This window comes from Artemia sp. Qi Xiang Cuo, chromosome 13, assembly GCF_049724085.1.
Source record: "Artemia sp. Qi Xiang Cuo chromosome 13, ASM4972408v1, whole genome shotgun sequence".
Taxonomy (NCBI): Eukaryota; Metazoa; Arthropoda; class Branchiopoda; order Anostraca; family Artemiidae; genus Artemia; species Artemia sp. Qi Xiang Cuo.
The window spans coordinates 49,247,166-49,274,309 of NC_142806.1; the positions used below are offsets into that span (position 1 = coordinate 49,247,166).

Sequence of the window (27,144 nt, forward strand, 5' to 3'; positions counted from 1 at the left end):
AAGATGAGTTCTTTACCCCTTTAAGCCCAATGGAAAAGTTTTTCTGGAACAAGAAAATTAAATAAGATTGGAAGTTAAATACTGTTATTAAGTGTTTCCGAAGTCTAGGGGGAGCCTTAGGAGACAATTTAACCCCCTTGGTCCTATTCCTCGATTGACCTGCCTGCTCAAAGGCTAATGATTTTTCTACCTTAGTAATTTCCGGCTATAAACAATGACAATGGCCTTCCTAGCTTAAAATCCTTATACGTAGTAAAACTTATAACCGCTTTCTATTTACAATTTTCCAAGAACACTTCTGAGAAAAAAAAAAAAACCCACTTCCATTATCGCTTTTGAAGCGGTTTTAGCTGATAAACTTCTGTTCCTTCAGAATTTAAAAGTTTACCAAAAGGTCAGACAAAGTAAATCTTTGCGCTGCCACAAAAGAAATGGATAAACTTGACATTTATATAATAAAAAAAACTGAATAACACATACCAAATATTAGTTTGTGCTAGCAATTTCATTTATTTGACCGCTTCAACCATTATTTGTATATTTCAAGCATATGTCTCGTAAATGTATGTTCTATTTTTATTAAATATTTTTAGCTCAACATTGCTGCTGAGATTGCCCAACCTGTTCCAAATGGAAATTTACAGCAAATTCTTAGGAGAAATAAACGTATGGCAAAACAGCTTTTAATCCTAATGTGTAAGATGAAGTACATTTGGGCAATTGAATATCCAATGGCTTTCCTCATACGCATAAACATTAGAAATATTTATTTTATAAGGCCTATCATTTATTAATTAATCCTTTGTCCATGAGGACAGTGGTTCGAGTCCTGGTGTCGCCGGTTATTTTGGTTTGGAACGGGTGTAAGCAGTGTGGCTCTGTAAGCTTAGCAAGGGTCGACGCAGCTCTAAATGGGTACCTGGAGAAATCTGGGGAAAAAACACAAGAGTCGGATGATTTGCCCCAAACCACGCATTGCATTCCCAGCCGAAGGCAGAGAATCAGGAGATCGGTACCTGCGCTAGCCTACGGTCAGCATGCGAAAAAGGTTTAAAAGACAGCGAATTTAATTTATTAATAAATTAATTTCTTAATCATCTGAAGTTTATCTATCTTCAGTAATTTCTTATTTCAATGTAAATATTGTTCACTAACGTAAAACAAGTCTTTTTGGCCAAAATGTACTAAATTATCCGCCTTCTCAACTTTCCGACTTTCAACTATAGCTAACAACTAGCGACAACTTTTCAACACTCTACCTTTAAAAATCCTTTAAAATCTTAATGTTTTAAGTAGATATTGTTACTTCTCTTTACGGAAAAGTAACAAAAAGATACAAAGTAATTACGTTATATGAGAGAAAATTCCCAATTTAGCACTATTCAATATCGATACCAAGCAAAAATATCTCAATAGATATCCAGTAATAAGCACAATAATATTGGAGCTATTCAGCTCCTTAGAACACAAAGAGAAAAAAGAATTCCACAAAAACGAGAAAAAAGATTGAGCAGGTTATTATTTGAGGACAAACATCATAATCAGGGACACAAATAAGAGGGGAGGGAAGGTGCATTCGCTTAAATACTCTTGTCAAGAAATTGTCCTTGGCTGCATATTACTTTCTCTAAGAATTAAATCTAACTAGAAAAAAGACAAACAACATAGACTAGACACTATAGATGATGCCCTAGAAACAAGGGCGTATCCTGGATTTTTGTTCGGGGAGTCTTTTTACGGGAATGATGGGCTTATACAAAAATCTTAAAAAAAAACACACAGTAAAAAATTTGTTTATATGCGTTTTTGTTCTGTGTTTACGAGTCGGATAAAAATTTATGGGGGGAGGTGGTTCAAACCTTGTAGCCACCATTCAGATCTGGCCTTGCTTAGAAGCTATTAAGAAACACTAAAAACACAAAATAAGGAATTAACAATTACACAGTAGCTGAATTTCCCTCAGTAAATTCTTTCTTATGGGATATTTGACGATTGGATTATTGCTAGATTTAATTGTTTTAGTGGCAATATTAGCACAGGGCCCACTATTAAATCAGCGTGAGGGGGGGGGGGGTGGACCCCAAGAACAAATTTCTAGTGTGTTTAAATTGAGTTGATTTGGAGAGGAACAAATATATAACAAAAAGTAAACGATCTTTCAACTTTGTGTTTTTGCATTACCTTTTTTGTGTCAAATACCAAGGCCGTATCCAGGGGGGGGAATCCTGGATCCGCCCTTGTCAAATACCATAACCAACCTCCAAATACAGCAAGGCCGTATCCAGGGGGGTTACCCGGTTTGAACCCCCCCCCCTCGAAATTTTTGACCGAGTCGAAAATTAGTAAAACCTAGGTAAAAATCAGTAAAATTAGTCGAAAACTGAGTCAAAAATTAGTAACCCCCCCCCCCCGAAAAAAAATCCTGGATCCACCCTTGAAATACAGCAATCTGTATATTTTCTTTTTTGTAATGCGACATACTATTTCGTTTTGTTCTAATTCCCTCCACTCTCCCCTCTTCTTTTCTCATGTGTGAAGCTGTGGTTATAAGAACATTGTTATTATCCTTACTTGGAATAGATTGAGGGTTTTTGTTAGTAAAGGAAGCGTATTTAAAATAGGATGAATCACCATGTTAAAGGACGTTTGCCTGAAAAAATGTGAAGTCAAGAAAGAAAGACAAATCTTACATATCGAATTAAAACAGCGTACAGTACTCAAGAAAACATACCACCACAATATATCCATACAATTCAAACCAGTACAACTTGACAAGTTGTGGAAAATAATTCATTTTATTTTCTTCAATTTGTCCAGATTCAGATCTTGTTGAACAAGTTCGACAGGCAATGCAAATAAATACAATGTAGTTTCGCAAGCCCGTCCCATTAATTTTTAAGCGTATTTCAGAAAGAAAAACCAAATAACCTTGCCTTTTTAAAACCTGATTGGTTCTCCTGAGATCCTGTATGAAATTTTAAACCAGCGAAAAGGGGAAAAAAGTTAACTTCCGCCTCATTAATATTCCCGCACCAAATTTTAAGCCAGGAAAAAGAATAATAAGCGTCCAAGTCAAAAGAGTTTTTATAAGTAATCTAATTTCAATTATTATAACTATTTGGGGCAGGGAAACGGGGAAGTTGAAGAATGTGTATACGCGAAGGGAGGATATCTTATGATTTTTACGTTTTTTCAACAATTTAAATACAAAGCTTTGTGTTCTGTTGGGGGAGGAATAAAAAGCGCACGACTTGGGATATTTTTCTGACAGTATGGATACTAGTAGAGATGCTCGTCTGGATTTGCGGAGACGTATAGCAATCTCCATGTTATTTGCGGAGACATCCGTACCAAACAGGTTTTTCTGGTAGAACCTTATACTTTCGTGACGCCCCCGTACCAAACAGGTTTTTCTAGTAGATATTCTATTCTACAGGTCATTACATCTTTGCCAAGAGATTTACGGGTTTGGTAGGTACAACCTGGTTAGGTGGGTATAATCACATTGCCTATTCAAAGGTAGCGTGCAATTTAAACTGTATCAATTATTTTATTCCAGTTTTTCTAAACCAGTATTGTCTATAACTTAATTTACGTAGGTTAAACTTCCGGTGGTTAAGAAAGCGTAACGAGTAATTAAAGTATGAGAAATGGGGATGCTATAATTAGAATGGTTTTAAGTTGAAAATTGTGACGTAAAAATAACTCAGTTATTTGCTTGCGTGTATAGAAATTCCCATGTTATTTGCTTGCCTGTATTTTGTGTTAAATAAGTAGTTTTTGTATCTTTTAAAAGAACTTTAAGGGGTTTGAGAGACTAAGTTGCCTGATTCCGTGTGGTTTTTCTTTACTTAGTGCTCATTAAAAACGAAGTTTTGTTTTAAATAAGTAGTTTTTTTATCTGTTAAAAGAGCTTTAATGGGTTTGAGAGACTCAGTTGCCTTAATCCGTGTGGTTTTTCTTTACATAGTGCTAATTTAAAACGAAGTTTTTGTTTTAAATAAGTAGTTTTTGTATCTGTTAAAAGAGCTTTAAGGGGTTTGAGAGACTCTGTTGCCTGATTTCGTGTGGTTTTTCTTTACTTAGTGCTCATTAAAAACGATATCTGTTAAAAGAGCTTTAAGGGGTTTGAGAGACTCTGTTGCCTGATTCCTTGTGGTTTTTATTTACTTTATTCACATTAAAAAATTTTGTTTTTTGGTTTATAATTAGTTTTTGTTTATGTTAAAAGAGCTTTAAGGGGTTTGAGAGACTCTGTTGTCTGAGTCCGTGTGGTTTTTCTTTACTTAGTGCTCATTAAAAACGAAATTTTTGTTGTAAATAAGTAGTTATTGTATCTTTTAAAATAGCTTTACAGGGTTTGAGAGACTCTGTTGCCTGATTCCGTGTGGTTTTTCTTTACTTGATACCCATTAAAAACGCAATTTTTGTGTTAAATAAGTAGTTCTTGTATCTTTTAAAAGAGCTTCAAGGGATTTGAGAGACTCTGTTGTCTGATTCCGTGTGGTTGCTCTTTACTTAGTGCTCATTCAAAACGAAATTTTTGTTGTAAATAAGTACTTCTTGTATCTTTTAAAATAAATTTATGGGGTTTGAGAGACTCCGTTGTCTGATTCCGTGTGGTTTTTCTTTACTTGATACCCATTAAAAACAAAATTTAGGATTTCTGTTAAATAAATAATTCTTATACATTTTAAAATAGCTTTACGGGATTTGAGAGACTCTGTAATGCAGTAGTTTTCAGTAAAGACACTCGATATCCTAAAAGCGTTTAATTAAAAATTTTTTTAAAACTTCGAAATTTTTCATCTTTATTAATATTTTTATTCTTATACATAACTTAAGATGTCAGAATATTCTCACAGCTCTAATAATTATGCTATTTGATTGTTCATAGACACGATGTGACTTTCACTCTGCTATTTTAATAACGGTTATTCACATTACCTAATCTATTACATGTATTAAATCAGTATTTTTACTCAGTGTAACGATAAAAACATAAGTCATATCTTTAAAAAAAAAGTGAAGATGGAGCATTTTAATAAAGTGTGTTTACATACCAAGGTCATTGTAGCATTGAATACCGACAAACAAAAGTATTTAAACTTTGAAACAAGTACAGGTGGTAGCACTATTGGAAATGTATACATGCATTGTCATAACAGTAAGGAATTAAATTTCTTTGGAATACCAAAAAATTCAACTCTTATGTTGGTGGTTATGCGAGATTGAGATCTCCAGAGATGATTGCACTCAAAAAGAATGCCAACATAAAAATAATCATTGATGATAGAGGACAACTCCTTGCTACTTTTGCAGGTAACACATTACCTACTGATACATCCAATCGTCAACTTTCAGATATTAGCATTCAACGAAAGATCAATAAAAGAAAGGCCTACTCTTCTATTAATATCGTAAACCATATCTTGTCTACTTGCCGAAACTGTTACCTGTGTAAAAATAATGTGATAATAGACAGTGAAATTGCCAGAAAAATAAAAAGGGCATTGTCAGAAAATATCACTATGGGATATAAAGATGAATCGATGAAAAACAAAGCACCAGCAAACGTTACTGCCATTGATCAAACAGTCAATGAACCAAATAATACCAAAGACGAAAAGCATATTGAGCCTGTTGATGACACACCAGTAAAAATTGTGTATGACTCAAAATGGAATAATGATTATTCTACTGATTACGAACTAAGAGAAGACAATAGCTACAATATCAAGAGAGAACATGGTGAACTATTTTATGGAACAGATTCAAAATGTCCAAAGTTAATCATTAATATTAATAATGTATCATAATATATTTTTTTGTATTAATATTCTACATAGCATTATTTCATTAAAAATATATTATGCATTACATTGTTATGTGTTCATTATTTTTAGAGTAAGCTAGCATATTAAACGTTTAGAATGTCTAATAAAACGTCGGAGATGTAAGAAAAGGAATTTGCATACATCTATTGTCAGACACATGGGATAACATTGCCAAAATCTTAGTATCAGAATGAATAAATTATTTATCAACATCCGTTAATGGATATGTCATTATGAAAAAATTGTAAGTAAGTAAGTAAGTAACAAACTCTTTCTTGAATTCACCTCTTTGTTACACACTACAGAAATTTAATTAAGGAAATTATGAAAAAAAAATTGTAAGTAAGTAACAAACTCTTTCTTGAAGTCACCTCTTGGATAAACAATGCAGAAATTTAATTTAAGAAATTATCAAAAATTGTAAGTAAGTACAAAATTCTTTCTTAAATTCACCTCCTGGATAAATAAAAAAGACATTTCATTCAAGAAATTATGACAAAATTCATAGTAAGTAACAAACTCTTTCTCGAAGTCAACTCTTGGATACACAATGCAGAAATTTATTCTTTCTTGAATTCACCTCATGGATAAATACAAAAGACATTTCATTCAAGAAATTATGACAAAATTCATAGTAAGTAACAAACTCTTTCTCGAAGTCACCTCTTGGATACAAGATGGAGAAATTTCATTTAAGAAATTTGAAAAAATTTTAATCAAGTAACAAACTCTTTCCTGAATTCACCTCTTGGATACACAATGCAGAAACTTCATTTAAGAAACTATAAGAGAAATGTAAGTAAGTAAGTAACAAATTCTTTCTTGAAGTCACATCTTGGCTACACAATACAGAAATTTCATTAAAGAAATCATGATAAAATTGTAAGTAAGTAGTAAATTGTTTCTTGAATTCGCCTCCTGGGTAAATAAAAAAGACAGTTCATCAAAGAAATTATGAAAAAATTGTAAGTACGTTGCAAATTCTTTCTTGAATTCACCTGCTGGATAAAAAAAAGACATTTCGTTCGAGAAATTATGACAAAATTCCAAGTAAGTAACGAACTCTTTATTGTTTTCATAACTTAGATACACGATGTAGAAATTTAATTCAAGAAACTATGAAAAAATTCTCAGTAAGTAACAATTTCTTTCTTGAAGTCAACTCTTGGATACACAATACGGAAATTTCATTTAAGAAATTATGAAAAAATTGTAAGCAAGTAACAAACTCTTTCCTGAAGTCACCTCTTGGATAAACAATGCAGAAACTTCATTTAAGAAACTATGAAAAAATTGTAAGTAAGTAACAAATTCTTTCTTGAAGTCACCTCTTGGATACAAAATACAGAAATTTCATTAAAGAAATTATGAAAAATTTTTAAGTAAGTATCAAATTCTTTCTTTAATTCACATGCGCGATAAACGAAAAGACATTTAGTTCAATAAATTATGACAAAATTCTACGTAAGTAACAAAATCTTTATTGTTTTCACGACTTAGATATACGATGTAGAAATTTAATTCAAGAAATTATGTAGAAATTCTAAGTAAGTAACAATTTCTTTCTTGAAGTTAACTCTTGGATACACAATAGGGAAATTTCATTCTAGAAATTATGAAAATATTTGTAAGTAAGTAACAAACTCTTTTTGTTTTCACCTCTTGGATATACAGTACAGATACTTCATTCAAGAAATTATGAAAAAATCGCAAGTAAGTAACTTTTTTTTCTCTTTATCACAAACAATTTTCACTTAGCTACACGATGTAGAAATTTAATTTAGAATAGTTTTATTCATTTCATTAAATTATGAAGAAATTGTAAGTTAGTAACAATAGCTTTCTTGAATTCTCTTCCTGGACACAATACAGATATTTAATTCAAGAAATCATAATAAAATCGCTAGTAAGTAATAAAGTATTTATTGTTTTGTCCTATTTGATACGCAATACTGACATTTCATTCAAGAAATTATGAAGGAATTGTAAAAAGGTAACACACTTATGTTATCTCATGGATACACAATGGAGAAATTTTATTTAAGAAATTATCAAAAATTGTAAGTGAGTAGCAAATTCTTTCTTGAATTCACCTCCTGGGTAAATAAAAAAGACAGTTAAATAAAGAAATTATGAAAAAATTGTAAGTAAGTAGCAAATTCTTTCTTGAATTCACCTGCTGGATAAACAAAAAAGACATTTCGTTCAAGAAATTGTGTCAAAATTCCAATTAAGTAACAAACTCTTTATTGTTTTCATGACTTAGATACACGATGTAGAAATTTAATTCAAGAAATTATGAAAAAATTCTCAGTAAGTAGTAATTTCTTTCTTGAAGTCAACTCTTGGATACCCAATACGGAAATTTCATTTAAGAAATTATGAAAAAATTGTAAGCAAGTAACAAACTCTTTCCTGAAGTCACCTCTTGGATACACAATGCAGAAACTTCATTTAATAAACAATGAAAAAATTGTAAGTAAGTAACAAATTCTTTCTTGAAGTCACCTCTTGGAAACACAATACAGAAATTTCATTAAAGAAAATTATGAAAAAATTGTAAGTAAGTAGAAAATTCTTTCTTGAATTCACCTGCTGGATAAACAAAAAGACATTTCGTTCAAGAAATTATGACAAAATTATAAGTAAGTAACAAACACTTAATTGTTTTCACGACTTAGATATACGATGTAGAAATTTAATTCAAGAAATTATGAAGAAATTCTCAGTAAGTAACAATTTCTTTCTTGAAGTCAACTCTTGGATACACAATACGGAAATTTCATTCAAGAAATAATGAAAATATTTGTAGGTAAGTAACAAACTCTTTTGTTTTCACCTCTTGGATATACAGTACAGATACTTCATTCAAGAAATTATGAAAAAATCGCAGGTAAGTAACTTTTTTTTCTCTTTATCACAAACAATTTTCACTTAGCTACACGATTTAGAAATTTAATTCAAGAAATTATGAAAAAATTCTCAGTAAGTAACAATTTCTTTCTTGAAGTCAACTATTGAATACACAATAAGGAAATTTCATTCAAGAATTTCATGACTTAGATACACGATGTAGAAATTTAATTCAAGAAATTATGAAAAAATTCTCAGTAAGTAACAATTTCTTTCTTGAAGTCAACTCTTGGATACACAATACGGATATTTCATTTAAGAAATTATGAAAAAATTGTAAGCAAGTAACAAACTCTTTCCTGAAGTCACCTCTTGGATACACAATGCAGAAACTTCATTTAAGAAACTATGAAAAAATTGTAAGTATTGAAAAAATTGTAAGAAAAAATGTAAAAAAAATTGTAAGAAACTGTAAGAAAAAATTGTAAGAAACTATGATAAAATTGTAAGAAAAAATTTAGACGAGGTTACGTGCGCGCCCGTAACCACGTCTAAAATAGACTTAAAAAATGAAATAAAGATATGACAACTTTGCATATTTTATTAAGCATAACCGAGACCGCGCGGGAGGGGGGCAGTCCTGTTGACGTTTGGAGGATGTTTCTCCCATTTTTCGATAATCAGGTACTTTTCTCAAGCTCTTTTCTCAATGTAATATTTTTTGACTGACAACAATACCCCTATCATTTTCCCATTCGAGCATCAAGGCTGGACAGTTTCCAAGTAATGAGGACAACTACCAGACAGTATGAAAGAGCGGAGAGTTCGTGCAGCCCACTCTTTTGCCATGCTATTTAAGCGATGGTAAATTTTCACTCATTGGTACTGCGGCACTGGACGAAAACGAACATAGTGTGCAGTTTTAATACTTGTGTAATCGTGTTTCTTGAATGATTCTTGAATTAAATTTCTACATCGTATATCTAAGTCGTGAAAACAATTAAGAGTTTGCTACTGACTTAGAATTTTGTCATAATTTCTTGAACGAAATGTCTTTTTGTTTATCCCGCGGGTGAATTCAAGAAAGAATTTGCTACTTACTTACAATTTTTTCATAATTTCTTTTATGAAATTTCTGCATTGTGTATCGAAGAGGTGACTTCAAGAAAGAATTTGTTACTTACTTACAATTTTTTCAAAGTTTCTTAAATAAAGTTTCTGCATTGTGTATCCAAGAGGTGACTTCAGGAAAGAGTTTGTTACTTGCTTACAATTTTTTCATAATTTCTTAAATGAAATTTCCGTATTGTGTATCCAAGAGTTGACTTCAAGAAAGAAATTGTTAATTAATGAGAATTTTTTCATAATTTTTTGAATCAAATTTCTACATCGTTTATCTAAGTCATGAAATTCTTGAATGAAATTTCCATATTGTGTATTCAAGAACTGACTTCAAGAAAGAAATTGTCACCTACTGAGAATTTTTTCATAATTTCTTGAATTAAATTTCTAAATCGTGTAGCTAAGTGAAAATTGTTTGTGATAAAGAGAAAAAAAAGTTACTTACTTGCGTTTTTTTCATAATTTCTTGAATGAAGTATCTGTACTGTATATCCAAGAGGTGAAAACAAAAAGTGTTTGTTACTTACTTACAAATATTTTCATAATTTATTGAATGAAATTTCCGTATTGTGTATCCAAGAGTTGACTTCAAGAAAGAAATTGTTACTTACTGATATTTTATTCATAATTTCTTAAATTAAATTTCTACATCGTATATCTAAGTCGTGAAAACAATTAAGAGTTTGTTACTTACTTAGAATTTTGACATAATTTCTTGAACGAAATGTCTTTTTGTTTATCCAGCAGGTGAATTCAAGAAAGAATTTGCTACTTACTTAAAATTTTTTCATAATTTTCTTTAATGAAATTTCTGTATTGTGTATCCAAGAGGTGACTTCAAGAAAGAATTTATTACTTACAATTTTTTCATAGTTTCTTAAATGAAGTTTCTGCATTGTGTATCCAAGAGGTGACTTCAGGAAAGAGTTTGTTACTTGCTTACAATTTTTTCATAATTTCTTAAATGAAATTTCCGTATTGTGTATCCAAGAGTTGACTTCGAGAAAGAGAATGCTACCTACTGAAAATGTTTTCATAATTTCTTTAATTAAATTTCTACATCGTTTATGAAAGTCATGAAAACAATAAAAATTTTGTTACTTACTTGGAATTTTGTAATAATTCCTTGAATGATATGTCTTTTTTGTTTATCCAGTAGGTGAATTCAAGAGAGAATTTACTACTTACTTACAATTTTTTCATAATTTGTTTAATGAACTGTCTTTTTTATTTACCCAGGAGGCAAATTCAAGAAAGAATTTGCTACTTACTTACAATTTTTGATAGTTTCTTAAATAAAATTTCTCCATTGTGTATCCATGAGATAACATGAGCGTGTTACCTATTTAAAATTCCTTCATATTTTCTTGAATGAAATTTCAGTATTGCGCGTCAAATAGGTGAAAACAATAAAGACTTTATTACTTACTTGCGATATTATTATGATCTCCTGAATTAAATATCTGTATTGTGTCCAGGAAGCGAACTCAGAAAGCTAATGTTGCTAACTTACAATTCCTTCATAATTTCATGAAATGAATAAAACTATTCTAAATTAAATTTATACATCGTGTAGCTAAGTGAAAATTGTTTGTGATAAAGAGAAAAAAAGTTACTTACTTGCGATTTTTTCATAATTTCTTGAATGAAGTATCTGTACTGTATATCCAAGAGGTGAAAACAAAAAGAGTTTGTTACTTACTTACAAATATTTTCATAATTTCTTGAATGAAATTTCCCTATTGTGTATCCAAGAGTTGACTTCAAGAAAGAAATTGTTACTTACTGAGAATTTCTACATAATTTCTTGAATTAAATTTCTACATCGTATATCTAAGTCGTGTAAACAATTAAGAGTTTGTTACTTACTTAGAATTTTGTCATAATTTCTTGAACGAAATGTCTGTTTGTTTATCCAGCAGGTGAATTCAAGAAAGAATTTGCTACTTACTTACAATTTTCTCATAATTTCTTTAATGAAATTTCTGTATTGTGTATACAAGAGGTGACTTCAAGAAAGAATTTGTTACTTACTTACAATTTTTTCATAGTTTCTTAAATGAAGTTTCTGCATTGTTTATCAAAGAGATGACTTAAGGAAAGAGTTTTTTAATTTCTTAAAATTTTTTCATAATTTCTTAAATGAAATTTCCGTATTGTGTATCCAAGAGTTGACTTCGAGAAAGAAATTGTTACTTACTGAGAATTTTTTCATAATTTCTTGAATTAAATTTCTACATTGTGTATGTAAGTTATGAAAACAATAAAGAGTTCCTTACTTACTTGGAATTTTGTCATAATTTCTTGAACGAAATGTCTTTTTTGTTTATCCAGCAGGTGAATTCAAGAAAGAATTTGCTACTTACTTACAATTTTTTCATAATTTCTTTAATGAACTGTCTTTTTTATTTACCCAGGAGGCGAATTCAAGAAACAATTTACTACGTACTTACAATTTTTTCATGATTTCTTTAATGAAATTTCTGTATTGTGTAGCCAAGAGGTGACTTCAAGAAAGACTTTGTTACTTACTTACTTACATTTTTTTTTATAGTTTCTTAAATGAAGTTTCTGCATTGTGTATCCAAGAGGTGACTTCAGGAAAAGTTTGTTACTTACTTAAAAAATTTTCAAATTTCTTAAATGAAATTTCTGCATTGTGCATCCAAGAGGTGACTTCGAGAAAGAGTTTGTTACTTACTATGAATTTTGTCATAATTTCTTGAATGAAATGTCTTTTGTTTTTATCCAGGAGGTGAATTCAAGAAAGAATAAATTTCTTCATTGTGTATCCAAGAGTTGACTTCGAGACAGAGTTCTTTACTTTCTATTAATTTTGTAATAATGTCCTGTACGAAATGTCTTTTTATATATACATAATTTAAATTCAGGAAAGAACGTTCTACTTACTTAAAATTTTTCATAATTTATTACAGTAATTTTATTAATTGTGTATCAAAGTATTGACTTCAGTATAGAGTTTGTTACTTACTGACAATTTTTTTTCATAATTTCCTTAATTAAATTTCTGTATTGTGTAACAAAGAGGTGAATTCAAGAAAGAGTTTGTTACTTACTTACTTACTTACAATTTTTTCATAATGACATATCCATTAACGGATGTTGATAAATAATTTATTCATTCTGATACTAAGATTTTGGCAATGTTATCCCATGTGTCTGACAATAGATGTATGCAAATTCCTTTTCTTACATCTCCGACGTTTTATTAGACATTCTAAACGTTTGATATGCTAGCTTACTCTAAAAATAATGAACACATAACAATGTAATGCATAATATATTTTTAATGAAATAATGCTATGTAGAATATTAATACAATAAATATATTACGATACATTATTAATATCAATGATTAACTTTGGACATTTTGAATCTGTTCTATAAAATAGTTCACCATGTTCTATCTTGATATTATAGCTATTGTCTTCTCTTAGTTCGTAATCAGTAGAAGAATCATTATTCCATTTTGAGTCCTACACAATTTTTACTGGTGTGTCATCAATAGGCTCAATATGCTTTTCGTTTTTGGTATTATTTGGTTCAATGACTGTTTGATCAATGACAGTAACGTTTGCTGGTGCTTTGTTTTTCATCGATTCATCTTTATATCCCATAGTGATATTTTCTGACAATGCCCTTTTTATTTTTCTGGCAATTTCACTGTCTATTATCACATTATTTTTACACAGGTAACAGTTGGTACGTAGACAAGATATGGTTTACGATATTAGTAGAAGAGTAGGCCTTTCTTTTATTGATCTTTCGTTGAATGCTAATACCCGAAAGGTGACGATTGGATGTATCAGTAGGTAATGTGTAACCTGCAACAGTAGCAAGGAGTTGTCCTCTATCATCAATGATTATTTTTATGTTGGCATTCTCTTTGAGTGCAATCATCTCTGGAGATCTCAATCTCGCATAACCACCAACATAAGAGTTGAATTTTTTCGGTATTCCAAAGAAATTTAATTCCTTACTGTCATGACAATGCATGCATACATTTCCAATAGTGCTACCATCTGTACTTGTTTCAAAGTTTAAATACTTTTTTTTGTCGGCATTCAATGCTACAATAACCTTGTTATGTAAACACACTTTATTAAAATGCTCCATCTTCCTTTTTTTTTTAAAGATATGACTAATGTGTTTATCATTCTACTGCGTAAGAAATACTGATTTAATACATGCAATAGATTAGGTAGTGTGAATAACCGGTCATAGAATACCAGTGGGCAAGTCACATCGTGTCTCTGACCAATCAATGCGCGTAATTGTTAGAGCTGTAAGCATATTTTGACATTTTAAGTTATGTACAAAAAGAAAAAAATAAATAAAGTTGAAAAATTTTGAAGTTTTAAAAAAAGTTTGAATTAAACACTTTTAGGATATCGAGTGTCTTTACTGAAAACTACTGCATTACAGTCTCTCAAATCCCGTAAAGCTATTTTTAAATGTATAAGAATTATTTATTTGACAGAAATCCTAAATTTTGTTTTTAATGGGTATCAAGTAAAGAAAAACCACACGGAATCAGGCAACGGAGTCTCTCAAACCCCGTAAAGTTATTTTAAAAGATACAAGAACTACTTATTTACAACAAAAATTTCGTTTTTAATGAGCACTAAGTAAAGAACAACCACCCGGAATCAGGCAACAGAGCCTCTCAAATCCCTCAAAGCTCTTTTAAAAGATTCAAGAACTACTAATTCAACACAAAAATTTCGTTTCTAATGGGTATCAAGTAAAGAAAAACCACACGGAATCAGGCAACAGAGTCTCTCAAACCCCGTAAAGCTCTTTTAAAAGATACAATAACTACTTATTTAAAACAAAAATGTTGTTTTTAATTAGCACTAAGTAAAGAAAAACCACACGGAATCAGGCAACAGAGTCTCTCAAACCCCTTAAAGCTCTTTTAAAAGATACAAGAACTACTTATTTAACACAAAAATTTCGTTTTTAATGTGCAACAATTTAAGAAAAACCTCACTTAATCAGGAAAATTATTCTATAAAACCAATTAAAGATCTTTTTAATGATAAATAAAAAAATTATTTAAAACAAAAACTTATTTTTTATATTGAATTATTTAATTAAACACCACCCGTAATCATTCAACTGATTATCTCTAACACCTGAACGCTATTTTAAAAGATACAAAAATTAATTAATTAAAACAAAAAATTAGTTTTTAATGAAAAAGCTGTCAAGAAAAACCACACGGAATCAGGCAACTGAGTCTCTCAAACCCCTTAAAGCTCTTTTAAAAGATACAAAAACTACTTATTTAAAACAAAAACTTTGTTTTTAATGAGCAATAAGTAAAGAAAAACCACACGGAATCAGGCAACTGAGTCTCTCAAACCCATTAAAGCTCTTTTAACAGATACAAAAACTACTTATTTAACACAAAATACAGGCAAGCAAATAACATGGGAATTTCTATACACGCAAGCAAATAACTGAGTTATTTTTACGTCACAATTTTCAACTTAAAACCATTCTAATTATAGCATCCCCATTTCTCATACTTTAATTACTCGTTACGCTTTCTTAACCACCGGAAGTTTAACCTACGTAAATTATGTTATAGACAATACTGGTTTAGAAAAACTGGAATAAAATAATTGATACGGTTTAAATTGCACGCTACCTTTGAATAGGCAATGTGATTATACCCACCTAACCAGGTTGTACCTACCAAACCCGTAAATCTCTTGGCAAAGTTGTAATGACCTGTAGAATAGAATATCTACTAGAAAAACCTGTTTGGTACGGGGGTGTCAGCAAAGTATAAGGTTCTACCAGAAAAACCTGTTTGGTACGGATGTCTCCGCAAATAACATGGAGATTGCTATACGTCTCCGCAAATCCAGACGAGCATCTCTACTGATACTAAGATTGGTAGGTCCTCTTGTATTTCAACCTAATATTGATGATCTAAAAAGGTTCCACATACTAATTATACAGATTATAAATATACATAATCATGCATCATAAAAATACTAATAAAAGTCCAGGCGTTTTGCTTCACAATCAAAAGCCTTCATCAGCAAGGGAAAAAAGTGGAAGTCAATATTAGATTTATTATAAGAAACATATTTGGCAGCAATCCACTTCCTCACTTTGTGAGATGGCATATAAAAGATAAATATAATCACTGGTATTAACTTAGCCGCCAAAAAGAAGCGCTAAAACTTCCAGTTTTAACTAAGCTAAGGTCTTAGTTTTAACTAAGCTAAGGTCTAAGGTAATTTTTAGCCCTTAATTAGCCTAAGAAACTCATATTTCTAGGTCATATTCGATTTTCCGAAGTAGGAGATCGAGGGTGCTCATGCTTTGCACAGACACCCCTTGTTGAAGACAGACGCGTTTTAACCATGTCATCTATCGCAACTAAACATGACACATTTTGTTTTCTAATTAATTTCAATAAGTTCAAGTAAGTTGGAGTTTTTCATTAAGAAATAGGATTGCTTGACTCCTGAGCTTCCCCACTAACGCTTATAAGCCTCGTTTAAGAAAGTATAGGTTTTGGTAATGAATGTGTAATACACAAGATTATAAGAAACGTTGCAGTCAACAAGAAAGTCAAATAAAAAAAACCCATCAAATTTTGTTTTTATTCATTTTTGTTACGTTTTACGAGTTGGAAAAGTATTTCGGGGGGGGGGGGATCAAACCTCACAGCCCCACCCCTTGGATGCGGCCTTGCTAACATCATCTCTGAATGAATGAATGATTTTTATTACCCATCTTTAGCAATAAAAAAAAGTAAAAATGGAGTAGAGAAAATGAAAAGAAAACAAAACACATCGAACAAACGAACAGCTTAAATTTATACTTCAATAACTAAAAAAAAAAACCAATGACGAAACTATTTACTTAAAAATACAAACATTACACATTACTGACTATAGCTTAAAACATACTATGCGTTGGGTCTAAAGATTTCAGGAACTTTTCCCTCCTGGTCGCAATCACGACGAAGGGGTCATCGAGTCCGTAACGTGCTGAAATCTGGAGGTTTTTTCGATAGGAGGGAAAGCTAAGCAGATATTTTGCAAACTTATAGAACACTGTACGGATTGTTTTTTTTATCATCAAAAGTAAACAAAGACCAGAAAAGTGACAAAGCTAAGATATGAGGAGTGGCAAAGGAATTGAAGATCGGTGCTAGAATGCGGCGGTTATATAGGCGTTTGCATGACAAAATCATCCCATACGCTTTTCGGACTTTCTGTTTGAGATCATTTATTAGACAGGACCCGGTAGCTTTAAGATCAGACCCAATTGGCAAACCAAGGTAAGTCATTGATGCTGCTGCAGCAACAGTATTACTACCTAGTGCAAATATTTCAGGCACCAACTCTTTCTTACGACAATTAAAGACGACCACCTCGCTTTTGCTGGAGTTGAATTCTAGGCCTATGTTAGCATATTTATTTGACAAAACTCTGAAATTACTCTCTATGCCACTGACGGATCTACTCAGATTTAAAATGTCATCGGCATAGTTAACAAGAGACAAATCAATTCCATGAAAAATAAAGCACGTTGTCATCGTCTTCTGAGCCTCGATGATATTCTTATTATAAAGAGGTGATGATGATAAAGCCCCTTGGCGAATGCCTTTTCGTACTGGTATGAGGAAATCGGATACTGTCGGGCTCTGGTTTTTTAGTACCCTTACTCTAACCTTCAACTTAAAATACATGTTCCTGTAAGTAGCAATTATAGATCTGTCAAGACCTCTCTTAAACGCAGAGACAAGCAGTTGTGCATGGATACCCGAATCAAAAGCCTCGCGGACGTCGTGGCCTGCAAGTACCATGGTTTCTCCTTTAGCATCTGCATCCAAAAAAACATTAGACAATAGGCTATGCACGTGCTCGCGGCTAATATTTCTCTTGAAACCGAACTGCGAATCTGGTGTACTACAAACAAACTTTATCTCCTCAATAACTAATAACTCCATCAATTTACAAAAAACGGGAGCAACGGTTATCGAGCGGTAAGAAAAACAGTCAGATGGGTCTTTATTTTTCTCGATGACAGGGGTGATTTCCCTAGTACAAAAAATGTCTTGCCCTAGATTGCAATTAAAAATCATTTGGAACATAAATGCTAGATTCACTGTTAGCGGTCAAATACTGAAAATCATGTGCATACCACAAATATTATCTACTCCTTTAGAGAACTTCTTTTTTAGTTTACGGATAGCCGAACGAACATCCGAGACACTCACTACATGACCAAGATCCGTTTGAAAGATTCTAAACAGAGATCAAGATTCCTCTCGAACTTGCAATCCAAGTCAGGGTCAGGTACATACAATTAACTTCTTAAACAACTTTTCCATTCATTTACATTAAGGGCGGTTTTACTACTGAGTGCCTCTTCAGGTGGATTTTTCTTCACGAATCTCCAAATCTTATTTGGATCGACTCTTAGTGACGCCCTGATTTCATCAATCACACGACAGCGGTCCACGGCGAGACATTTGGAGAACAGTCACTTTACACACAATTGAATACTGTTTACGACGTCCTTTTTAGGACGGCCGGGATCAATCCCCAAAGGATAAAGCGCTGTAGTTAGACGAGAAGAATTAACATAAACTTGATTTTCTGACCATCCTGGAACTTGTGATACAACTCTCACTTTACAACGAGGGACCGTGTTTCTTTTTACATAGCAAAAGGCGTGAATTATTTTACGACAGAAAATATTTATAAGTATTTGTTTCTCATCACATAGAATCGGCGAGCTTTGGAGTAGTAGCTGGAAAGGGACTTAATATTTTCCAGGATTCCGTCAGACACAGACCTGAACATGGCTAAATTAGCTTTTCGCCATTCAGTCTTCTGGAACCACTTTTTGTCCTTTGGAGCATCGTTTGGGGTATTATTCAGGAGTTCATTAACAATGAAGGTAATAGCCACTGGAAGGTGATTAGAAACACAGAAGCCGATATCAACATAAGAATCACCATGAGTCCTCAAGGCGGGAGAGCAGAGCAGGAAATTGAGCGAGGACGTGAAACCGGAATTATGTGCATATGTGAAGTCTACTCTGCTTATCAGTACCCGCAGATTTGGGCAGGCATCGAGCAGTATTTGACCTCTCGGATCCTTAGCATCAGAGAGGTTAGAGTTCATATCTCTGGCAATAATACATGAAAGTTTTTCCGCCGCGCATAATGTAGCAACAGCGGCTACTTTTCCACAAGCAGTATTGAACTTATTGTTAGACTGGACATTCCTGTAGTTCGTTGGCATATAGACTGAGAGCACAACAGTATTTTCAATTTTCACTGCAATATAGAAGTCCGCTTCTTTAAACGTTGAGGCACGAAGCGAGGCATGGACAATGATAGCAACACTACCAGAGGGACAACCTCTTCCCGACCTCCTAGAAGGAATGCCAAACACATTTACGTTTTCGTTTAGTTGTAAGAGCTGGAGTCCCTCAGCCGACAGGAAATGTTCCTGCACGCACACAATCTCAAATTTGTTAGCAAGATTTTCTAAAACTGGTAATCTAGATAGTACTCCGCCATTTATGTTCCACGTCACTATTCTCATAGTGCTGGAGCTAGTCATCGCTTAGATAGGGCCTTTTTGGCTTCTGGACAACTGAAACTGTAGCAGGGGTGCTTATCGGAGCCTCAGAGGGCGCACTTCATCTGGTTCTGGCACGGGGTGTCTTTGGAATTAGTGTGGTCTCCTCCACAGTTTGAGCATCTTGCTTTATTAGAGCAGTCCTTTGCAATATGCCCATAGGCCTGACACTTATAGCAACGCCTTGGGAGAAAATGAAATTTCTCGACTGGAATTCGTTCGTAGCCTATAATAAGCGGAGATTTCATCGCGGAGGCTAGATGCTGCTTGGTCACAAATTTCAGTCTGAACGATCTCGTTTTACCGATCTGAGAGGCTTCAGCACAATTATTCACAAGACCATTAACTTTTCATTTTCCAACCATAAAGGCTAGAAAATGAAAAATTATTTGTGGAAGCTTTACAAGGCTTCATCATCTGTAGCTCATCATCAACGGTTCGAGTTCTATAGAAGTATATTTAATTCTCTGTGTCGAAAGGCTAAGTCTCAGTATTATCATAGGACATTTTCTGAATGTGGAAAAGATGTTAGGAAGACATAGTATTTAATTAATTCGGCTCTTAGACCTACTCCCCCTTTGCCTTCAGTTCCAACAACGCTGATAGTCGATGGTAAAACCGTCCAAGTTGAAGAAGATGCTCAACTAGAGCGTACCTCTTATTTCGCTAATATAGAGGAAACAACTGCTTCCTCTGCAAGATCTGCAACTTCTCGTTGCGATTTCAGAGCCTATTTTGGACCCCCATGTTTAAAGTCAATGGTCTTGAACTCTGTTTCTGAGTTATCGTCTTCAGGGCCAAACATAATTCCTACGAGGTTTATCCGTACCATTCTGCCAGCTATTCTGTCACCATTGGCTAAGCTTGTTAATATTTCCTTCAAGAAAGGACATTTCCTTGAATCTCTCAAGCTAGCTAAGGTTATAGTGCTGCATAAAGGGGGTTTTCGGAGTGATCCTACTATTCATAGGCCAATTTCTCTCCTATCTGTTTTCAGTAAAATTTTTAGAAGGCTATGCTATCCGGGCTTCTTAGTTTTCTGGATGCAAAAGAATTTTTGCATGATTTCCAGTTTGGATTCCGAGCGAATCGCTCTACAGAGCATGCTTACGCAGCTCTCTTGAATTTCATTCACTCGGCAATATATTCTGGTCATATCCTGGCAACTTTATTTTTGGATGTTCGTAAAAAGCTTTTGATTCTTAGACCCATCGGATTCTTCTTTGGAAACTATCACATATTGGTATAAGATCAAATGCTTTCTCTTGGTTTGAATCACATCTCTTTAATAGGCTTATTTCAATTGATCCGCCTTTCCAAAGCCCTTCTGAAGTAGATTATGGCGTCCCTCAGGGATCTGTTCTTGGTCCCGTTTTATTTCTGATTTATATTAATGATCTGATTTCGGCAGTTAAAATATACTAAGCTTCCAGCATGCTGCAAGCTATGTCATTCTGATTTCGTTCGCGTTCTAATACTAATTTAATGAAGATTTTCTCTTTGCTTTCGCAGCTGACACCACTCTTGGGACCCTTGAGAAGACGGAATGTGATATCAAGTCTAACCTTGTGGCAATCTTCAACAGAGCTATTTCATGGTTTGATGCAAATTACTTGGCCTTGGATGCTGGCAAGTCACATTTTCTTATTTTTTCTCGAATTGGTATCGCTTTCCCTCAGCTTACACACCTTCAGGTGTCACAAGCCTCCTTGTGTAGACCAGAGAATCGGTGGTCCGGTATCTTGGTATCCTGCTTGATGAGAACCTATCATTTAGAAACCATGTAGCCATGATTACGGTTAAGGTCTCACGGAGTTTGGGTATTCTTCGATAACTCAGACAAACATTTCTTGGATCTATTCTGAAGCTTCTTTTTTTCTGCCTTGTCCAGTCAAATGTTTCGTATTGCCTCACTTATGGATGTCTAATTTTCCTTCTACACTGCGGTCACTTTCATACATAATAAAGCACGGCGTCTGGTTATGGACACCAACCATTCCTCACCTAAACCGCTCTTAAATCAACAGTCTATTTACGTTGTTTCTTGTGCTTCTTTTGTCTCTCATCAGCTTCATGGCAATCTTCTAAAATCTCTTCAAAAAACTCCTGCGTTTATTTCTGATTCAGCTCCATATAACCTTCGTCCTTCACATAATATCTGCATTCCTCCTACCCCTACTATAAGGGTCAAATTTAATCCCCTCATTGCTTATCAACAGGTATAGAATTCCCCTACCTTCTTCAGTACAAAGACGCAACTCGTTTGGGACTTTTAAAAGGAATTTAAGGACCACTTAGTTACGAATCAAACAGAATAGCATTTTTTTTTCTCTGAGGAGTAATTTCCCCTGAGTGTTTTTTCATGGTGAAGTCCTTCAGATGTTTCCAGCACAAATAAATGAGGAACCATCCCTACCACCCTTAAGGTCAGAGGTAGAAACCGCTGTGAAATCCCTCAAATCCTATAAAATACCAGGGATTGACGCTATACAAACAGAATTACTCAGACTAGAATCTGACGCTATCATCGATCTGTACCGTCGAATAGTAACAGCTGTTTCGGAAACAAAATACTACCCAGAATTCTGGTCAACATCTGTCATAGTTCCCTTGCACAAGAAAGGCTCCAAAAGCCATTGCGACAACTACGGGCCCATATCACTTACTGGCCAACCCTCTATAATCCTCGCAAAAATACTCCTAGACCGCAAAGGAAGCATGACACGGCATGTTATGCCTGAGTATTAAGCTGAGATCTGTCAGAATAGATCTATTAAACAAACGTGTGTTATTAAAAAAAAATCGTGGAACGATATTTGGAATTCGGTAAAGAGTTATATCAACTGTTCATCGACTTTAAGCAAGCCTCTGACCTGATCTGGCAAGATGGACTCTGGTATATCCTTGGCTCACTACGGAATTCCCTCTGATATTATCGATATTATAAGGAGTATGTACGAAAAGGCGATAAGCATGGAGCAGACTATTGAAGGACTCACTGAGGAGTTTTCTACTTCTACAGGTGTTCTCCATGGATGCCTCCTCTCACCTACTCTTTTCTGCCTATTCCTAAACAGTGTGCTGGATCTTGTCCCCGATAACACGGGAATAGTCTTGGGAGAATACCTTTTTGACCTACCTGCATATGCTGATAACATTAATCGTCTCAATAAAAATAGAGAAAAACCAAGCCAGCACGAACGCTATCGACGAAGCAGCATGTTGCTTTGGAATGAGGATAAACGCCTGAAAGGTTATGGTGACTAGAGTAACGTGACATGCAAAGACTGGTCCCCCTCACCAAAGTCACTATTCGGGGCGTGGAAATCGAAAGGGTCGACCAATTTATTTTCCTAGGAAGTGTGCTGACATGCACAAACGACTCCTCAAAAGACATCAAACGACACCTGGCTCTTGCCTCCGCATGCTTCAAGTCACTGCGCTCTATTTGGAAAAATAAACACCTCCCCTTAAAACTGAAGACCTGACTTTTCCGTGCGTTAGTGATTCCAGTTGCAACATATGGCGCAGAGACATGGACTCTAAAAGCCAATGACAAGCACCGACTGGTAGCTTTTGAAACTAAATCGCTCTAAAAGCTCAGTGGCATCTTTTATCTTGACTGATTATCAGAGAAACAACTACTGTCCTCCTTGGATTACCCTCAAATCATCATGCAGACCATGGATCTCCAACAGCTTCGATGGTTTGGACACGTTCAGTGTATGCCTCCAGCACAAATGCCTAAAATAGCCTTTGAGGGAAGTATGAGTGCCTCTCGCCCCAGGGGAAGACGTTCCAAGCGCTGATGGGAAAATTTCTCTGACCACCCCACCCAAGAACTGCTGAGGACTGTAACAAACAGGGAGGCATACCGAAAATATTTTTATGATGCCATTAGAGGAGAAGCCCCGAATCGGCCAACCCGGCCGGATGGGAATTAAGTAAGTAGGTAAGGTTGTCTTCTCTGCGTTTTAAATCCCAGGCCTCGTGTATGTTCTCATCTTAATCTTATATGTTATTTGGCTATTGTTCTCTTTTTTTTTTCTTCACTACTTAAATAGGTTTTATTTGAAAGTTACGGAAGTTGAACCCGATCGTTATTTAACTTAGGTTCCGTAATTTTTTTGTCTGTGGTGATCCCCTCCTCCCTCATGTGTGAAATTGACTGCTGCAAATTATAGTGAAATTGACTGCTGCAAATTATATGATTTTTAGTAGGATAGGAAAAATTGTAAATAGTGCTTCTATAGTATTTGAAAATTCGTCGCTTTCACAGGTTTTTGAAAATAAATATTTAGGATTTTATGTTGATAATAGTTTTAGTTGGAAGAAACACATAAATATGATTTCTTCTAAACTTGCACGAGGTCTTGGAGTGATGCGGCGTTTGAAACACGTGTTACCCTTAACTCTTTTAAGAAATATATATCATACTGTTTTTCATCCTTTTATTGATTATGGTTGCTGTATTTATGCATCTAATTTTTCTTCAAATATTAAAAGACTGCAGGTTCTTCAGAATAAGGCGCTTCGAGTATTAGGTGAGTTTATTCAGTATGAGCACACGCGTGAATGTTTTTTGAGTTTTAGAATTTTAAATTTTCATCAGATCAGGGACCATCAGGCGGGCGGGAGTGTTTACTTACCAAGTGCTTAATAGATTATCTTCTTAGTATTTTAGAGATTTTTTAAGTTTAATTCAGATTATCATCAGCATAGGACTAGAGGTCGTGGAAGCTTAGTCTCAAAAGTAAGGAGTACGAGTCGAACTAGTTTTGTAATTAGAAACTATGCAGTTAATTTATGGAACGGTTTTCCGGAGAGCATTAGAGTCAGAAAACCAGTTTCAGTTTAAAAATAAATTAAAAAATTCAAAATTTTCGTTGGGTGGGAATTGAGTATATTTGATTGTTGTTTTTTTTTTTTTTTTGGGTGTGTTTAGTGGGTATTTTTTTTTTATTCGGGAGGGTTGAATAGTATTGAAAGGTAAGAAAAGAGTAGGAGGAGTGAATGAGTTTGGTTTACGATGAAAGATTGTGTGACGCTGCTCAAGCCACAATAGTGGCTTAATAAAGCGTCATACGTTCTTACCATTTTCTAGGTTTGGTTGATAATGTTATTCAGAAAAATGTGGTAAGTGCTAGCTAAGTATGATGTAATTATTAGTTGAAAAAAAAACCCATCTCATCTCATCTCTGCAACAGTTAATGTATATTACTGTAGGTGTCACAGTCTATGTTTGGTCTTTCCAGGGTCAGGTGTAAAGTCTTCTTTGTACTTTTATGGTAGAGCTATCCAGCATTATGGGGTTCGACCGGTATAGTATTCTAATCTAGCGTCTCTAATTTTCATAAAATGTGTTATTTCGATTTGATATTAGATGGAAAATTTATTTATGCAGAATTGATAAATTTTGAAACTTTCAGAACGTGCATTTATAAATTAATAATTCTTACATTGACGTAGATTATGAGTCACACTATCGTGATATAAGCCAAAAATAATTTCCTTAAGCAAATTTATTGTTTCGTCAGCGTTTAGTTTTTTTTTAGTTGTTGCTTATATATTATATATTGCTTATATAAAGCTTGACATGGCTAGGGCTAAAGGTTGAGATGGCTAGGGCACGTTGTGCGGATGAAGGATAATAAATTGCCGAAGATTGTTCTTTTCGCCCAACCGTCTTGGGCTAAATGGAAAGCAGGTCGCCCTCGTCTGGGGTGGGAGGACGTCATAAAGAAAGATTTAAAGGAAATAGGAACTTCGTGGGTGGGTGTAAAGATGGGAGGCTTTGAATTGATTGGGATGGAAGAGGAGCGTGCGTAGCTTAGTTGGCCTCAGATGGCTTGGTGCTGCGGTGAGTTGTTAGTAGTAGTAGTAGTAGTAGTCGCTTATATTGATTTTTTGTTGTTGTTGTATCCCCCTTGTATCCCTGGCCATGGAGCCTTTCGAGGGCTAATAAGAGTATTGTATCTTAAATTTTTATTTATTGGTGAATAAATCTGAATCTGAATCACAAAGGCGTAACAAACACTTTTTTCTCAGAAACACTAACATACTTCCCTAGTGAATCTTCTTTCCTCTAAAGGATATTTCGCCTACTTGAGAGGAGCTGGGGGAACAGCCAGAACTAAATAAAAAAAAAAAAAAAAAAATCGTTCTCCCAACTGAAAGATTACCCAGCAAATTTGTACGTGCAACCTTTCTAAAGTGTTGTCCCTTTATTCTTCCTTATTACTGCTCTACATTAGAATTCCAAAACCTTTAAATACGTGCTCTTCCTTTAGGTACAACAATATATGAAGAGAAAACACCCGAATAATACAGTACACTTACTTGAAAGTAGAGATCATTAAGGAATTCGATGAAAAATTCCGGATTTTTTAGGAGTGCTCTATCCGATGTTGAAATTGTCAGGATTAATTGTTTCCAATGCTCAAATCCAAGATAAGATTGTCCAACTAGGAATGCTAGAAATGCCATTTGAAGCTCTCCAAGAAGCTGGTTCGGACTGAAAATCAAAGTTGACAATCAAATTTCGCTATTGCTACCGATAGAATCGATTTGCTCTAGAAAATGAGGATATCTAGTTGATGAACTCTACAAGGCTTTTAGGCTATCAGTAAAATGCAGGTGACTATAACCAATAGCTGGGGAGCTTGAAAATAAGGCTCACTCCATGTTCTGATCAGACCATCTAGCGAGGAAATTTCCAGGATTATATTTGATTCTATTAATATCTTTTAGGGTAATTTCTAGGCTTATTTGCTTGGCTTAGGAAAACGCTATTAACCATACTCTACTATGGATTTAGCCAGATTGGATTTTCAAAATATTGTTTTGCATTGGCAATATTTTCTTTCTTTCATTTCTCCTTTTTTATTTTTTGCATACTCGTATCCCTCTGAATGTATTGACTTCAGCCTCAGTTAAGTCCTTAGAATGTAAAGCCTTAAAACGAGAAAAACTACCAAAAGAGTGAACTTCGAGAGATCAGCTCCTGAAAAGCTCACAAGTAATAAAACAGAGTATTTAGTAAAACAATGAAGCAATGCAAGCAAAGTAATCTAGCTGTGAGGTGATAATTATGTATACTATGCAGGAAAAACGCATAAAACATTATAAGATAGATTAATGGTTCTAGGCGTTTACCCGCCGCGGAAAACACCCCCCCCCCTCGGATAATAATTCCCCGGAGAATACATCCTCCCTGAAAGAAAATTATTCCCAAAAACTTACTCCTCCCCCCCCACGGAAAATATACCCCCCCCCGTGAGAAAAGTCCCTCGCGAAAAATTTCCGTATGTTTTCCAATAACAAGTACTATCTGTAAGTGATGGACAAAGTACAAAACTTAAAAGACACTTAAACTCCTACAATGGGATTCTGATTGTTTTGTAGTTTGGGGGGAGGAAGATACCTCAAAGGGTACATTTTAATGCCAAAAAATCCCTGCTCTCATTAAGTCATCAGATAAATACAGAATTAGTTCTAAGGGAGAGACAATGGGAGGGTGGATGTAGAAACTGATGTATGATCCCCAGGGCCGTAGCTAGGATTAATGTTGGGGGAGAGGGGTGAGGTTCAGGGGGGTTTGGCACAAAAGAAACTTTAAAAAACGCATAAAAAACGGGAAATTGGTATCTACTCCCTTGTGATTTCTGGGAATATTTCTGGTCTAG

The 27,144-nt window shown here is 34.1% G+C and overlaps 1 protein-coding gene across 2 annotated transcripts in view; it reads right to left on the reverse strand.

Annotated features, from left to right (window-relative positions):
• The window catches only part of LOC148945366 (protein AAR2 homolog), a 95,393-nt gene that overhangs the window by 18,141 nt on the left and 50,108 nt on the right, over positions 1–27,144 (reverse strand). For both annotated transcript variants that reach the window (XM_089099404.1, XM_089099405.1), the window contains exon 6: positions 25,799–25,973. In XM_089099404.1, the coding sequence (XP_088955530.1) occupies positions 25,799–25,973 (175 nt within the window). The remainder of the gene's footprint in view (positions 1–25,798; positions 25,974–27,144) is intronic.